The sequence below is a fragment of the Lampetra fluviatilis genome, chromosome 6 (genome assembly GCF_964198595.1).
Source record: "Lampetra fluviatilis chromosome 6, kcLamFluv1.1, whole genome shotgun sequence".
In the NCBI taxonomy this organism is placed as follows: Eukaryota; Metazoa; Chordata; class Hyperoartia; order Petromyzontiformes; family Petromyzontidae; genus Lampetra; species Lampetra fluviatilis.
In genome coordinates this window covers 13,817,385-13,832,456 of record NC_136280.1, presented here as the reverse complement: position 1 = coordinate 13,832,456, position 15,072 = coordinate 13,817,385, and the positions used below count along the sequence as shown (strand labels likewise).

Here is a 15,072-nt window from a genome sequence, read left to right as displayed (position 1 = left end):
GGCAGCTTTGTGTCGGGTCCGTAGTTACACCATGGTAGACTGAGTGCAGGTTGTGTCTTGGCCTCTGCCCATTGAGGCACATGTTAATATCGTGGGCAGCACTGGCGGTGTGAAGGTGGAACACGCTCAACAACGTCTTGGTAACACCCGGCTGAAGAGGTTACATTTCGCAGTCGCCTATTGACATCATTTAGCATTTTGTCCAGTTCAAGAAACGTCTGGGCCCCGAGCTTTGCAGCAGATGTCGTCTGCATAGACTCTAAACAAGGTTGGAGCGAGCATGGAGCCCTGCAGCAGGCCGTTGATTTGCCTCCTCCAAGCACTTGTCTTCTCTCCCATGTGTACTCTGAACCTTGTGTCACGCAGAACAAGTTCAGCGACATCGACCACCCATCTCAACAATACTATGCATCATGCACATTGCTGCAGAGATTGTTCCAGAACCAACGTTAACATGGCTAATCATTGCATAAATCGCAGCATGTGAGCATATTCATCATCCATCACTTGTATCTTGTGCATTTGCAAACCTCTTGTAACCCCAATCTCCTATTTCATTAGAAATTGCACAATGCTGATTTTCCACAACACAATACACTTTTCCGCCTTATTCAAAATACCCAGACTGCTTGGATCATCTGTAATGTAATTTTACACAGGAATTGACATATATAGCCCATCACCTTTGCACCGACATTCAGACGTCTGTATTTTACATTTAATAATAACAAACGTGTGCAGGTTAATCTTGAACAACCTTTGTTACCCGACATGAAGATCACAAATTCTATTTGTGTTTTGAGATGGCCATGACACTCGGGGATTAATTCCTCTGCTAAACATCTGGGCTGGCACGGCTGAGGTTTTGGGTTCATTTCCAGATAAAAAAATTATTCTCAATTAGCTAATTGATCGCCCTAAGCATGGGCATCAATATCTTAGAAAAAGTAATCATGCTTTAGGATTGTAGTTAGCCTTGCCCACCTGTTGAAGAATACATTTGTACATTTAACATAATTTTAATTATTGTCTTTATGACATTGCAAAAGGTTGACGACCACAAACAAATGAGCACTGTATGAAGTTGGCTAGAGAAAAAAAACATTGTAATCAGTTCTGTGGAAAATTTTGCAGAGCCGTTCTTGGATGTTGTTAGCTTGAGGCTCTGCTTTTGTGTATGAGATCTGGTTGATCCAGACCATCATTCCTCTCGGGGTAAATAAAATGAATACACAGAGTAGTTGTTTTATGTAGAGACTCACCTCTGCCTTGAGAATGTATACTTTATACAACTCGCTTTGGGGCTGCAAACAGGAGATTAGCACCACCTCAACACTCATTTGATTGATATGACTGACATTAAAATATGGATGTAATTGGGCAATCATGTTTATTATTGAAAGTGATAGTTTGCTTATATTTGAACAACCACCTCCAGTGGTGTTGTGCCGTTCTCCAATTTGACGTGTGGCCTGCCCATCTTGGGGGAGTCCAGGTGGGGTTTCATTTGAAACACAAGGGTGGAAGCACAAATAAAATGTTCTGTTTTTGGTGAATAAAATGGCACAGTTGCCCATAATGTGCGGTTTTAGGGATGAATTGAAGTTTTTTTGAAATGTGATTTTCAAAGACAATTTCACATCCCTTTTGGATCTTGTACATTGTGTATCATTGTAACGCGTCTTCGTCTTTACAAAAGTAATGTCACCCGATGCCACCTGACAAGACTTTTGGCAGTAAGAGCATGGACATAATGTGATTTTAGTGATGTCACTTCCTGTGGTGTAATTTTAGTGATGCGACTACACCGTGATGCCATATTTATTTTCAAAAAAATAGGATTGCCCTAAATTTTGTATCGAGGCTTAATTTTTCTTATTTTTGCGGCTTAATTCCAAGTAAGAACTGGATGCTTCATACCAGGTATGACAGTGGCAGGATTCCAGCAGCCCAATTAGTGCTTTGTACAGCAGTCGTAGTTATTCGGAGTTGAAGAAGGCATTGGCAGGGAAAAGAAAACCTAGCTTATTTGATGCCTTCTTAGTCAGATTGGTTATACAGCCATTCTATGACATGTTGGCTGAGGTTGTTGTACCCAGAAGGTTTACACAATGGATACAAGTATATCAGTGTTAAATATAATGGGAGGAACTATGGACTTGCCAGTCATACGTGATATGATCGTTGACTGGGTTGTTCAGTTTAACGTGACCAGGTTATTATTGTCACCCCAATCAAGAATTGTTTTCAAGTCGGTTGTGATTGATGGTGATGCTTCTGTGCATTGGGGAAGTAAGTGTCTTATTACTTCAGCCTGTGACTGAAATATGTACAATGCTTGTATGTTGAACTTCTTTGGCACCGTATGTAGCCATCCATGCTAATCGGAGGTGCTTATTTGAGATATAGACAGACTATACAATATCCCTGCTCTTCTTTGCCTCTACTTGTTTAATCTAGCCACTTTCCAGAAATTATATGTTGTATATTTAACTTTTTGGATTGTGATGCACCTCATTGACTTAGTCTTACTCACAAATGTTTATTAAATGAATGTAAAACATGGTGTAGATTTGTTACATGCAATTATTATTTTTTTAACCACGATCGTTGCCCTTTAAAATGAGGCGATGTTGCATACGTCTCAATGGGCTTACATTTCATCTCCCGGTTAAGTAAAGGATAATTACATACATATACATATATATAAAATAGAGACATAAGGAGAATAGAAATATATACGAGGAAGGGTGTATTCACCCGAAACATCATCGTTGAAGGTGGCAGGAGCAGAGTCTCGGAACAGGCGTCCGGGGAAGGTGATCGTCCAGCCCCGACACGCAACGAGCAAAGCTCCGGGAGACGGGCACGCCGGCGTCCGGGGAGATACAACGGTGACGACTACGTCAGCCTCGACGAACAAGAAGAGAGACGACGATGTGCCGGGTGGAGAGACGAAGACAGCGGAGGAAGTGGAAAGACGGCAGTCGCACGGGTGTCTGACACGAGAGAGCGCCGTTCATAGCTTGCAGAAAGGGCCCACAGCCAAGGCACTCGGAGGTGTGACCTGCGTTAAGATTTCTCATGATTGATGTTCAGACCCAGTACGTTTTGCATCCATAAGTTTTTTTATTATGGAAAGGCTTCCTCCTGTACTCACACTCCCTAATAGTTCCTTGGAGAAAAATAGTTATTCTGTGTTTTATGTAAAGTGATTGAGGAAAAATGTGAAGATGTTTTTACAACTGCAAGCTCTCACTGTGTTTATAATTAAGGCAACGATTTTGTCATGGATGTCACGAAAATCATTAGTTTGAATATTGAAGTCTGGGAAATCTTGGAAATGGCTGTTGAAACACACTTTAGCTTAGGCACTTCCAAGGTTGCACTATGGGGAAATCGAACAGTGCTGGCAACCATGAGCAAATCGGCTTGTGGAGGTACACAGAGGGAGTCAGATGCACAGACAGAGACTTGGAAATGTACACGCAGAGAAACGGAGACACAAAGTTATGGAGATACATACAGAGACATGCATATACACAGATGCAGAGATACAGCCTCAGATACAGAGATATGCACACGTGGGTGGTGCGGGGGAAAGGGTGCACCACTCCACCTTATTCATTGTTCTTTCTGTGAATTTTTGGGGGGGGGTTTCCTGCATTTCAGCTGTGAAATTCAAGACAAATTTCCGTGACAAAATCGTAGGCTTAATGGAATTATGTCATGTATTGATCCGTGAAATACTCATTTAGTCTCAAGGCAGCTCTTCAAGAGGGTCTTGCATTGTGATAATTGGCCAATTCCCTCCAGGTTGCACAGTGCATTCACCCTTTGCACAGGGGAGTGATCCTCTGATTTATTATATTAAAATAAATTATAAAACCGCATACTGGACTTTCAAATCCTGTGTTCTTGAGCTCTGGGTGTTTACGAGCTGCCTGGGCTAAGCTGCCATATAGAAGATTATCAGGATTAATTGGAAACTCCAAAGACGAGATAAACTTCCTAAAGCTCATCTGCAGAGTTGCTGTGTTTGATCACAGAAGTCAATTTGGTTTTTGTCGAACCTGCAGACACTTAATCATTTAATGATGTAGCAAAGAAGACTTGTACTATTGCTTTGTTACTTCACTTCAAGATTTCTAGAGGGGGACTCCTTGTATGCAGTCCCAGGATGAGCTTTAGAAACATGTTTTAACAATGTGTGTATTTCCCATTTTTATTGTCATGTACGGCAAGTTTACTTAGAAATTTTAAGGTTTCTGTCGGGACAAAAACTGGATACAGCAGAGTGTGTTAAACTAGGACCGTTGTTGTAGGTGGACTGGAATCGAAATAATGGAAATTAAGAGTGGTGCCATAGCAGATTTTGTAGTACTTTGGGAAATCTTAACTTGACGATGAAAAGAAACAGCAATGAGCCTGAAGAAGATTTATTTAATCAGGGTGTATCTACTTGCCATGACATGAAACGTGTCCGTTAACATCAACAGTAGAAGAAACACTGAAAAGTGTACAAAAACATGGACAGGATGCACGCTTGGAATTGCATTGAGAGGCAGAAAGAGGAGCACATTTATTGAGAAAAAAATATACGTAGGTTACGGATATAATCCAAACTGTTAAGCAAAAGTGGGTTTGGGAGGTACATGTAGCCAGAAGGGATGATGGGCCAGAGGTTCAGAATAATTGGCGTCGAAGAAGCAGAACGAATCTGAGGGGGCGTCCACCGATGAGATGGAGCGATTAAATTAGTTCAGGTTCTAGGGTGGAGTATTACCTTACAGAATCCTTAAGAGATGGCAACGGCTTGGAAACACCTTCATCCAGGAGTGAATTGATCTTGGACAATTATGATATTCCACAGAAACGAGCAATGATGCACGAGCACCCAAGGAGAACAAGCTGATGATGAAACGTGGTGCGGCCCATGGTGAGAAACGTGGAGGTGAGGCTTGGAGGGAAGCACGTCCAACCCTTGTATCGGGTAGGCGAACCAGTGAACACGTCCATACGGTTGCCAGGGTGACTGAGGAAGCTAATGACTATATCAGCACAGTGGGCAAGCATTGTTGAGAGCCTGGGTTCAACTCTGGGCAGGCACCAATGGATTAAGCCGTCGCCCAACACGGCAGCAATCCGTGAATTAATGTTTGGCAACATTGGTGGTCTCAGAACCTCGCACATTAGTGCACTAAAAGCCCATCTTCATACGTTAGATTTGAACCGGGGTACTCGCCGATGTGAACTAAACTATTGCTGCACTGGAGTGAATGTGGTGTTGTTGGCTTGTATTAAAAGGATTGCCTCGTGCAGTCATCACAAAAGACGTGCTTCAATGTAACAACCTACCCCATCTTGTTCCAGATGCTGAACAAGGTAAAAATGAGAAGCCAGTTTCCAAGAAAGCCAAAATTCGGGCAAAAGACACACCCCCTCCCCTGAATATAGACCCCATTGGTGAGTATCTTTCCTAAAAAATATTCACCTATGGTGACCAAAATTTCATAACATTTAGTGTCTTTGCTGAACAAGTGGGGCCTCACAAGACCCACTCGCTTAAGGCCCTACAGCCCAGCGTAGCTGCACTGCAGATAAGGAGCAGCTGGGTGGAATATCTCCCAGTGCATATTGTGTTTATGAATGAAGGTGCTCGGTTCCTGTGAGTGCTCACACCATCCTTAAACAGGTGCAGTGACGAACTCGGAGACAGTAAGACCTGGAGGCACTTCTTTATTTAGCAAGCACCATCAGGATAAACACTATTATTAACACCGTCTATTGTCGGTGGCACTACTTAGAACAGTTGGTAGGCTCTCTGACTAGTGGCGCCCCGGGATGGTGAAGATGGAGCCGACGACGAGAAGAATGGTGACGACGGCGAGAAGAATGGTGACGATGGACTTGAGCAGCACGACGGGGATCCCACTTCCAGCAACAGCCACGAGGTCTCCTACAGGGGCCCCTCATACACTCAGCGTGGCCTCGCTCCGCCCCAGCCACGCCCCCTTTCTGGAACCTACTAGCGAGTTCCCGAGGCTTCTCGATTGGCCCCTTCTGTGACCTTTCCCCTAGATCCCCCTCGTGTATATCATGGCCTGCTGACGTCAGTACTGCCGTACACCGCAGATCCCCTTTTTTGCCAGCAGCCAGCGCTATGCTACTACATAGGTTAACCGACTCTGGGTTTAATGAACCCCCTCACTAACTTTCGCCCCCTGCCACTTTTTTTTGTAGGAGTGGAATTCATGCTGCCGGGCTTCTATTGCAAACTGTGCTGGAGTTTCTTCGCAAAGGAAGAGTTCGTCAGGAAGCACTGCCACAAACACGAGCACCAACAAAACCTGCAGGCATGTCTCTTGGCTACAGTAGTAATGGGAGAGTTGTCTCGTTATGCAGATGCCTCTCTTGTAATGACACTGGGTATTAGCACTTCTCCACGCTTGGTGTAACTGGGCCCAGCAATGTACTTAAAACAGCTTGCATGGATTATGTGAGATACTCCAAAAGTAATGCCTCCAATTTTTCTCTCTTTTAACCTTTTATTTAACTGATACTAAATGTTGGAGATTTATTCATAAGAATGTCTAGAACATGTCTACATTTCAACTTTGTTTCCATTATAGTTATCTGCACTCGCAGCAATATGTAATAAGGATCAGCATTCCAACACAGTAATGGGGTTGATCAAAGTCTCGTGATCATTTGCAAACAGCATCCTATACAGTGCCATTTTCAGAATGTTGACCACAGGTTATCTTCGTGGGTCAAATAGCTGGAAACCTGATGGTACTGGATCTGGGCTGTATGGTGGATGGGGCAGCATGGTCCTCCCCAATTGTGTAGTGGCTTCTGATATTCTCCAGCTTGTATGTGCTCTAGTTTTGTGTTTAATGTGAGGGAGTTTTCCATCTGACAAATGTTTCTTAATTTTTCCAAAAATTAGAATCCAACATTTTTAATCAGTTCAATAAACAGTTCTTGAGGAAAAAAAGAGGCATTGTTTTTGCAGTATCCCTCGTAGCTTAAAAAATGAGTAACAATCCGTGTAGCTGTAGCCAGAACCTTGATTTTCATGAGGTCAACATGGGCCCCAGGGAGACAAAGGTAGCTGTTGGCCATAATCACACCCTAATGTGCTGAGTCGGTCGCAATAGATTCTTGCTCACAACATTTGTCCTCAAAGTTGTGCTAAAATGTTACGCTAAAAAAGGAATTTTTTTGGGTAATTCACATTGTGGCTCTTGATAGAAGATTTTATCCAGCATACGTATTCCTGCATGATGCATCCATCCGACTTCCACGCCACTGGATTGAAAGTTTGCCTCGGCACAATTCCGATGATTATAAGAACGTGCAGTTGCCAACATCCTCCAGATTGTTTCAGAAACAGTGATGTGTTGCCTCTTTTTTGTCTCTGCCTTTAGAAAAAAGAACCTCAGTGAAGGAGTCCAAAAGGAGCCAACACAAGAAGTGGCGGGGAGAGTCACAGGAAAAGTTAAGTTTCTTCCTGGGCCTGGACAAGACCAGACTACTGAGATGCAAATCGTTAACCATGGCTATGGAGTGGTTGTGTGGTACTGGAAAAGAGGCGTTGTGTGTCCACTTCTAAGGAGATCCTGAGTTTCAATCTTGACAGACATCTGTGACCAAATCAGTTGTAGCGAACTCCGCGTAGCCACTTATGTATGTATGTATGTTCAACTTCTTTCGCACTGTAAAAATCCAACCATGCTAATCGGAGGTGCGACGCAGAAGTTATAACGACGCAGAAGTTTGATTTCAATGGGTTCTATTTAATTATCCTAAGCCAGCTCATGAGAGCTGAATTTGGTATAAATTTGTATCCGATGATTGTCAAGTGGTGGACCACTTACATAGCATGTGTAAGTATGAAGGATGCAGCAGTCTTCAGTTTTTTTAGGTGATAAGATCTTTTGAGATGCCAAGAGTAGTTTTGTGATATATTTTCAGCATTATCTATCAACGATGTTATGAAAATGGAACAAGACGCTTCATGTTACGCCTTTATAATGGGGAATCGGTGTTGCAATGGGCAATTAATATATTAAATGTTTATTTTGTTTAATAGCAAAAATAATCTCACAATGTAGCCGATTTAGTTGCTTCCAAATAATTTCAGTAAGGTTTGAAATATAAAACTGAATTCCAGATTACGAAGTGACGGCTGTGATGTTTTTTTTTCTCATCGACAATACCTGACCTAAGAAAGCCTCTTGCTGGTTAGTTTTTTTTTATATATAAAAAAACATGTTCCTCCTTAGTAGTGCTGAATTGTATTTTCCTGAAAGCATACAAAAATAACAATTTAAATTATTCATTGTTACGTTCAAGGTGCACCATTCACCCCAAGCGTGGGTGGGGTATTTCTGGTTGGGACACGCTTCCTCTAGCTCTCGTCACACAACTGCAGATGTCAGGAGTTAAAAGAATACCCGTGGCCCAATCAAAGTGTAAATATTGCCCTTGGATTACAAGCGCCTGCGAAAGCTTGTTCATTATAAGTGCACCATTCCATGTGACTTTTGTGTTGCATGTGAGTGATAATTGAGTTGTTTTCTAACTGTTAATCTTGGTTTAATAAAAAAAAAATTGTTGATTATAAAATGTATTGTGGCGCCACGGGAGACGCCGCCAATCAGCTGGTACCCAGCTTGGCGACATCACCCCAAACCTCCACCTCTCCCCCTCTTTTCCCCATGATGAAATACACACCCCACAATACATATGGCATCATCCTCTAGACGGCCATTGCGCCCCCCTCAACCCTTGCTTCCCCCCCCCATTATCGGTTGGACGCACCCACACAATAGGTCCTGATGAGGTCAATTGGCTAAGCGGGTTTTAAACCATGGCATTGCAGACAATGATCAAAGGCTTCCTGACCATCTGGGACCAATTTGCTTGAGCTCAAGGTGATAATTAACAGTGGGCGCAGGTGGAGTCGGACTCCTTAGTATGTTACATTTTGACTTGAAACTTTCGTGACTGCAGGAATTCATATTCTTTAGTTCTTTCTGGTAAAGTCATGTAGATAGAAAAAAAAAAAAAAGTGAAAAAATTATGAAAATAATAACAAAAAACTATTCATGTAGACTGTAGCCTGGTTCTTAATCGGAGTGAGTGTACTGGCAGTCTGTAATGTAGACTGTAGCCTGGTTATTAAGTTTGATGAGTGTACTGGCAGTCTATAATGTATACTTATTCTTGGTTCTTTCGGTAATAAAAATAAAATAAACAAAAAACCACGACGTTTCGATCACAACACAAGCGATCGTCTTCAGGAGGAAAGGGGGGAGGTCACCGAAGGCAACCGTGTCACAGTATGTTGTCACAAAGAATTGCCGGTCCCCCATGATGAGTTATATATTCGAAGAGATAGCGCTGGGTAGGGGTGGAGTGAAACGGCAGGACAAGGAGCCCAATGGAAGGCATGAGTGATTTACAGATGCAAGTAAGCGCACGATTGGCTGTGCAGAGATCACAGGTCCAAGCCTTTGATGTGAGGACATAAGAGCCATGAGACGGAGTGTAGTGCTGTGATTAGCTCGGTGTGGGAGTGCGAGTGGACATCATCGAGTCGTGTGAGTGGACATCATCGAGTAGTGTGTGTTGACGTACGTCGGGGTGTGGCGCGATGCGCGCAAATCGCGAGCAGCCCCAGTCAGCCAACATGTCTTATCGAAACGATGTTAATGGGGGCGCCAGCTACCCAGGCGGCGTGTGCCAGACAGGCATGGTCTGACGAGGTGGATGAGAGGGAAGAGGAGAGGGTGGCGTCCCACCCTCCCCGTGAGGGCGATGGGGTGGACGTCGAGCCTCACAGTATCATTGTTAATTCTGTAATACTCCAGCTTTGCATTATGGTTTATTTTGATTGTCTTCCTATGCTGTTGTTGCTTTGAAGGCTGGTGTGGAATTTATGTAATGTTGTCCATAACGTGGGAACGCCACTTGAGAAAGTATGATCACCGAATTGGCAGGAAAAGACTACACATTTTAAGTGCTTGTAAAGTATTGGCTGGGAGTTAGAAAACATGTTTTAGACCTACTTGTGTTGGATGAATTAAAAAGCAGTTGATGGAGGTGAATTGATTTAGGTGGTTTAATCATCTGCTGACAGAATATTAGCCAAAGGAGCAAACATCCACGAGGTTAACCACCGTGGAGATTGAGCAAATAAATCAAGTTGAGATTAATTGCGTCATTGCAGAATCATGGGGTATGATGATGGCTTGGAAATGCCTTCCTTTAGTTTATGAAAGTGGCTGATGAATAAATAAAGTTTTTTATATGTGTAAGGACAGTGCGTGGCTTAGTGGCCACTAGTGATGGTTACAGTGACAGGAGGGGGCAGGGCTCCGAGACAGTAAGCCAAGCAAGGAGAGCTGCGAGAGAGACTTGTCGAGAGAGGGGCGGGAGCTGAGCTCAGAGGAGTATAGAGGGGAGCGGAGGAACGGGGCTCGGGGCCGCCGTGGGGAGTGAAGTCCGGATCGTCGTCGCTGCGATCATCGCTGTCGTCTAATTTGTTTAAGTCAACGATCATCGACGTCTCCTTATATAGTCAACCAGCTGTATAGGGAGCGTTGTGTAGTAGCTACATATAGTCAGCCTACGTCCTTCTGTGACACTTAAATAAATATAAAACATCAAGACATCATCTCCGAGTGCTACATTACATCTGGTGTCCGGAGAGGCTAAAATAGAATTGTCTAAGAATTTAAAATGTATAAACCCACCTGTAGCATCTTTGGATAAGGACGACAACCAGCAGACCCCCCAGGCAGCCCCGGGAACCGGGGTCCCGGTGACCGACCCCGTGGGTGCAGGATGGACAGCGCCGTAGACGTAGGAGGGAGCCGCTCCTCCCCAGCAACACGCCACGGAGGGGTGGCGGGAGTTGGCGGCTCAGGTGGACCTACTCCACTCCATCGCACAGCTCATGGTGATGATGGGAGCCACGGCAGCGAGAGGAGATGCTGCCGAGAGGGTGCTGCAGGTCCCGCCGGAGAAAGAAGAATGGCCACCTGCAGCCGGGGTTCCGCGCTGGGAGCCGCGCGGTTGTCGGCCACCATTTTGCGGGAGGCGACACGACCGTCGGCCGCCATTTCGCAGGCTGTGTGGGAAGCAGCAGAGTCGGTGGCAACTCCGGCAGCGAGGTGTCAGCCTGGAAAAGATGGGGTTGGCATTGAAGATGGGTGTTGTGCTGCCGGTGGCTGAGGAGGACACACAGTCATGCGGCAGTGGTCTCGGGTGGCCGCGTGGACCGGGGAACCTGGGCCAGGTGACGGCACGGCCGCCCGATCAACATGGGCCGCCGCGGGGCCAGCGGAGGAAGGTCCGGAGCCAGTGGGAGAGGTGGTGGCAGCGGTACGCGGATGGGACCGGCGGCGAGAGGAGACATCGCGACGATCCCGGGAGTGGCGATCCCAGGAGGAAGCGACCCCTCCGCTGCGGAGATCCACAGTCACCTGCTTCCGCTGTGGCAGCTTGGACACTTCACGCGGGGGTGCCAGAATGACGCCCGGACATCGTCGGCATCGCCGACATCCTCTGTCCCTTCGCCAACTACAGCCCAGCCCCGACAGTCGTGATGCATCAAGACACCCGGCCGCAAAAATCACATTACGCATCTAGGCCGTCACGCATTTCAGAGATCATCTCTACCCCTTGTCCCCTTGTATGGCAGGCGACTGGCAAGTGCAGCCGGCAAATGGGTGGCCGAATTCAGGCTCAAAGTGGAGAAAGCTGGCGTGCCGAGTGGTAGCAGCCGCAGCAGGGTCGTCGGCGGTAGCCGGGTCCATCCAGGGGGTGGAAGTACGTGTCTTGGTGGACACCGGTGCCTCGGCTGCTACTATATCCAAAGTAATTTGGAATTGCTGCCATTGATAAATCGTGTGATGCCCGGTGGTAAATGCGTGCGTGGCGGCTAATGGAGGGAGTATGGGAATTGTGGGGCAGATAGAGGGCTGCATCAAAATTGTGGAAATTGAGATGTCAGGACCAGTAGTGAACTCAAAGATGCTGGCGGTGCCTTACCTCTTGGGCACTGACTTTTTGAGATGCCCCTGAAATTTTTTCCCCACCGGGGGTGTGTTGAGATGCCGTCGGAGCGGCGAGTTTTTTTTTTAGATTCCCTGCATCAGCGTGCGGTGGAGAATGTCACAGTTCAGGCCCTGGTAAGGGAATCTCTAGAGATCCTGCTGATGCTGGTTGATGCACAAACAATTTTGCGGGGGAATCAGCAACCGTTTCTACAGATCCTTAATGTGGGTGTAGGACCAGCTGTAGTTCAGGCATTAACGGTGCTGGCCCATGCAGCAGCGGTGGGTAGCGAGGCTGTCGACACCTCCGCGGAAGCAGTTATAGGCGTGGTAGAGCAGGCAGTTGAGGACGACGAGAAATGGATGGACAAATTGTGTGATGAGAACCAAAAATTGTCCCAGGTGCGCAGCGGCTTCAGTTGCAATCGCTACTGCGGGAGTTTTATTACGTGTTCAGTAAAGGCAAATTTGACATCAGCCGTACCTCCTTGCTGCAACACCATATTGACACGGGAAATGCAGCCCCTATTCGACAAAACCCATATAGGTTGAGCCCGCTGGAAAAAGAAAATATACAGCAGGCAGTGGAGGAAATGTTAGCGGCAGACATTATTTCTCCCTCCACTAGCCTTTCGGGAGCTCCTGTGGTGCTGGTAAAGAAGGCCGATGGAACCCTGCGGTTTAGCGTTGATTTTCAGAAATTTGTTAAAGTTTCAGTCACAGACGCATAGCCGCTCCCACGAATGGACGATTCCCTGGATGCGTTGTCGGGCGCTCGGTTTTTCTAAACTTTAGACCTGTTGTCGGGTTTTGGCAACTTCCCCTGGATGAGTCATCCAAGCTGAAAACAGCATTCCGAACACCCGAGGGATTGTACCACTTTAATTGCCTTCCGATGGGGTTGTATTCGGCCCCTGCCACATTTCAGAGGTTAATGGAATTGGTTCTGGCAGGCCTGCAGTGTGACTCGTGCCTCATATATCTTGACAATGTCATTGTGTTTGGCCACACTTTTGAGGAGCACTTGCAACAGTTGCGTTCTGTGTTATCTAGGGTACGGTTGGCTAATCTCAAATTAAAACCCGCCAAGTGCCATTTGTTGCAAACATTGGTGCGATATTTGGGTCACATCGGGAGTGATTCCAGAATAGCGACGGACCCCGACAAAACGGTGTACGTGCGCAACTGGCCATATTTCAAGTCGGTGGGGGAAGTGCACAGTTTTGTCGGGTTTGCGTCCTACTACCGGCAGTTCATCCCACAATTCGCAATGGTTGAAAAACCCCTCCATGCTTTGACTGCGAAGGGCCAGAAGTTTAGATGGGAGGAGGAGGCCGCGTTGCGTTACGTGAACTTCTTGCCAGCGCGCCTTCCCTTGAGTATTCAAGTTTTTCCTTGACGTTCATTTTGGACACGGATGCGAGTGACACGGACATCGGGGCTGTCCTGTCAAGTTAAGAACAGAGTGGAGAGAGTGGTGGCATATGGGAATCGCGTCCTGTCGACCGCGGAGCAGCGTTACTGCATAACACGGAGGGAACTGTTGGCCATTGTACATTTTTGCAACAGTACAGACACTACCTTTACGGGAGGGGTTTCGTGGTCCGCATGGATCACGCGGCCCTCCAGTACTCCCTACATGTAGACCAGCCCTCCAGCCAGCTTTCATGCCGGCTGGTCTATCGAAAGGGGTTATGGCACAGTAATGCTGTAATCCCGATTGCTGTGGAGCGAACAGCGTACATGTTCATTGGGTACGGGGCGGTGTAAACTGCCGGTGGCAAAGCCGTTAGATGTCATGGCGATGTTAAGTGACGCTGCACCTGTCAGGGAGGTCGCGAAAAGGGATAAAGCATTACACCTCACGCATGCAGAGTGGGGACAGCTGCAGTTGGAGGATGTTTCATTATTGAAATTGTGGCGGCGTGCCGAGCAGGAGCACGGAAAACCTGGCCCCGTGATAGTCTCGCTGATTGTCCTTCGGGAAGGACTGCCTATACGGTGAGACGAAGGGTTGCAGCGTTTTGGCATTGTAGTTCCCACTGCCCTGCGGGGTAAGCTAATGCAGGTGCTATACGAAGAGAAATTGTTATACCTCGGCTTTCGAAAAACATTGCTAACCCTGCAAAGAGACTTTTTTTGGCTGGGAATGTCGGATGTGTACCACCTTGTTATGGGTTGCACCGACTGCACGCCGGAAACCACCTGCCAAAAAGTGTCAACCCCCATTGCAGTCCATCACAGTGTCCCGTGTCTATGAGCTGGTCGCGTTTGACATTCTGGGACCTTTCCCCTGTACGCAAAAAGGGAATAAATTCCTCCTTGTCTGGGTGGAATATTTTTCCCGGTGGTCAATGCATCGGCTATAGACGCAGCAGACAGCTGCGTCTATAGCCGATGCATTTTTGCACAGCTATGTGATGGATAAAGGGGCTTTCGAGCAGTTCCTTACAGACCAGGGCAGGAATTTTTCCTCTAAGCTGCTGCGCGAGGTGTGCAACATGCTGGGCACGAAAAAGATTTGGACGTCGCCTTACCATCCTCAGACAGATGGCATGATAAAACGCCTCCACAGGACCTTGACATTGATGCTTTGCCAGGCAGTCAATGAGACACAAACAGATTGGGACTTGTACGTTCCTGGGGTCCTTGCAGCATATAGGATGGCCCCTCATGCCTCCATGGGATTTTCCCCGTTATAATGTATGGGTGGGAAAACGAACCCCCCATTGAGGTTAAATTTGGCATGGCCTCCGGGAAAAAGAAGTCGACCATGCCCATGCCCCTGCAAGTCATGCTGGATTGGGTATCGGAAGCACACGAAGCAGCCAGAGAAAACTGCCAGGGCGCAGGCCGCTAATGAAAAGAACGCGGCCCACCGGGCGCATGTGCTCCCGTGGACAATAGGGGACATGGCACTGCCCGCAAGTATCGCTGCATACATCCCTTAAATTGCACCGGCCATGGCAAGGCCCTGTGGAAATTATAGAAATTAAGCGCC

The 15,072-nt window shown here is 46.6% G+C and overlaps 1 protein-coding gene across 2 annotated transcripts in view; it reads left to right on the top strand.

Annotated features, from left to right (window-relative positions):
- The window catches only part of LOC144933179 (uncharacterized), a 39,512-nt gene extending 25,102 nt beyond the window's left edge, over window positions 1-14,410 (top strand). Inside the window, exons 9-13 of one of the 2 annotated variants that reach the window (XM_078857798.1) lie at window positions 2,781-3,060; window positions 4,874-4,954; window positions 5,374-5,466; window positions 6,244-6,356; window positions 7,434-14,410. In XM_078857798.1, the coding sequence (XP_078713924.1) occupies window positions 2,781-3,060; window positions 4,874-4,954; window positions 5,374-5,466; window positions 6,244-6,356; window positions 7,434-7,451 (585 nt within the window). In that variant the 3' untranslated portion in view covers window positions 7,452-14,410. Of the gene's footprint in view, window positions 1-2,780; window positions 3,061-4,873; window positions 4,994-5,373; window positions 5,467-6,243; window positions 6,357-7,433 lie in introns of both variants that reach the window. The other variant, XM_078857797.1, reaches the window with a different exon arrangement.
- Window positions 14,411-15,072: the final 662 nt, after the last annotated feature.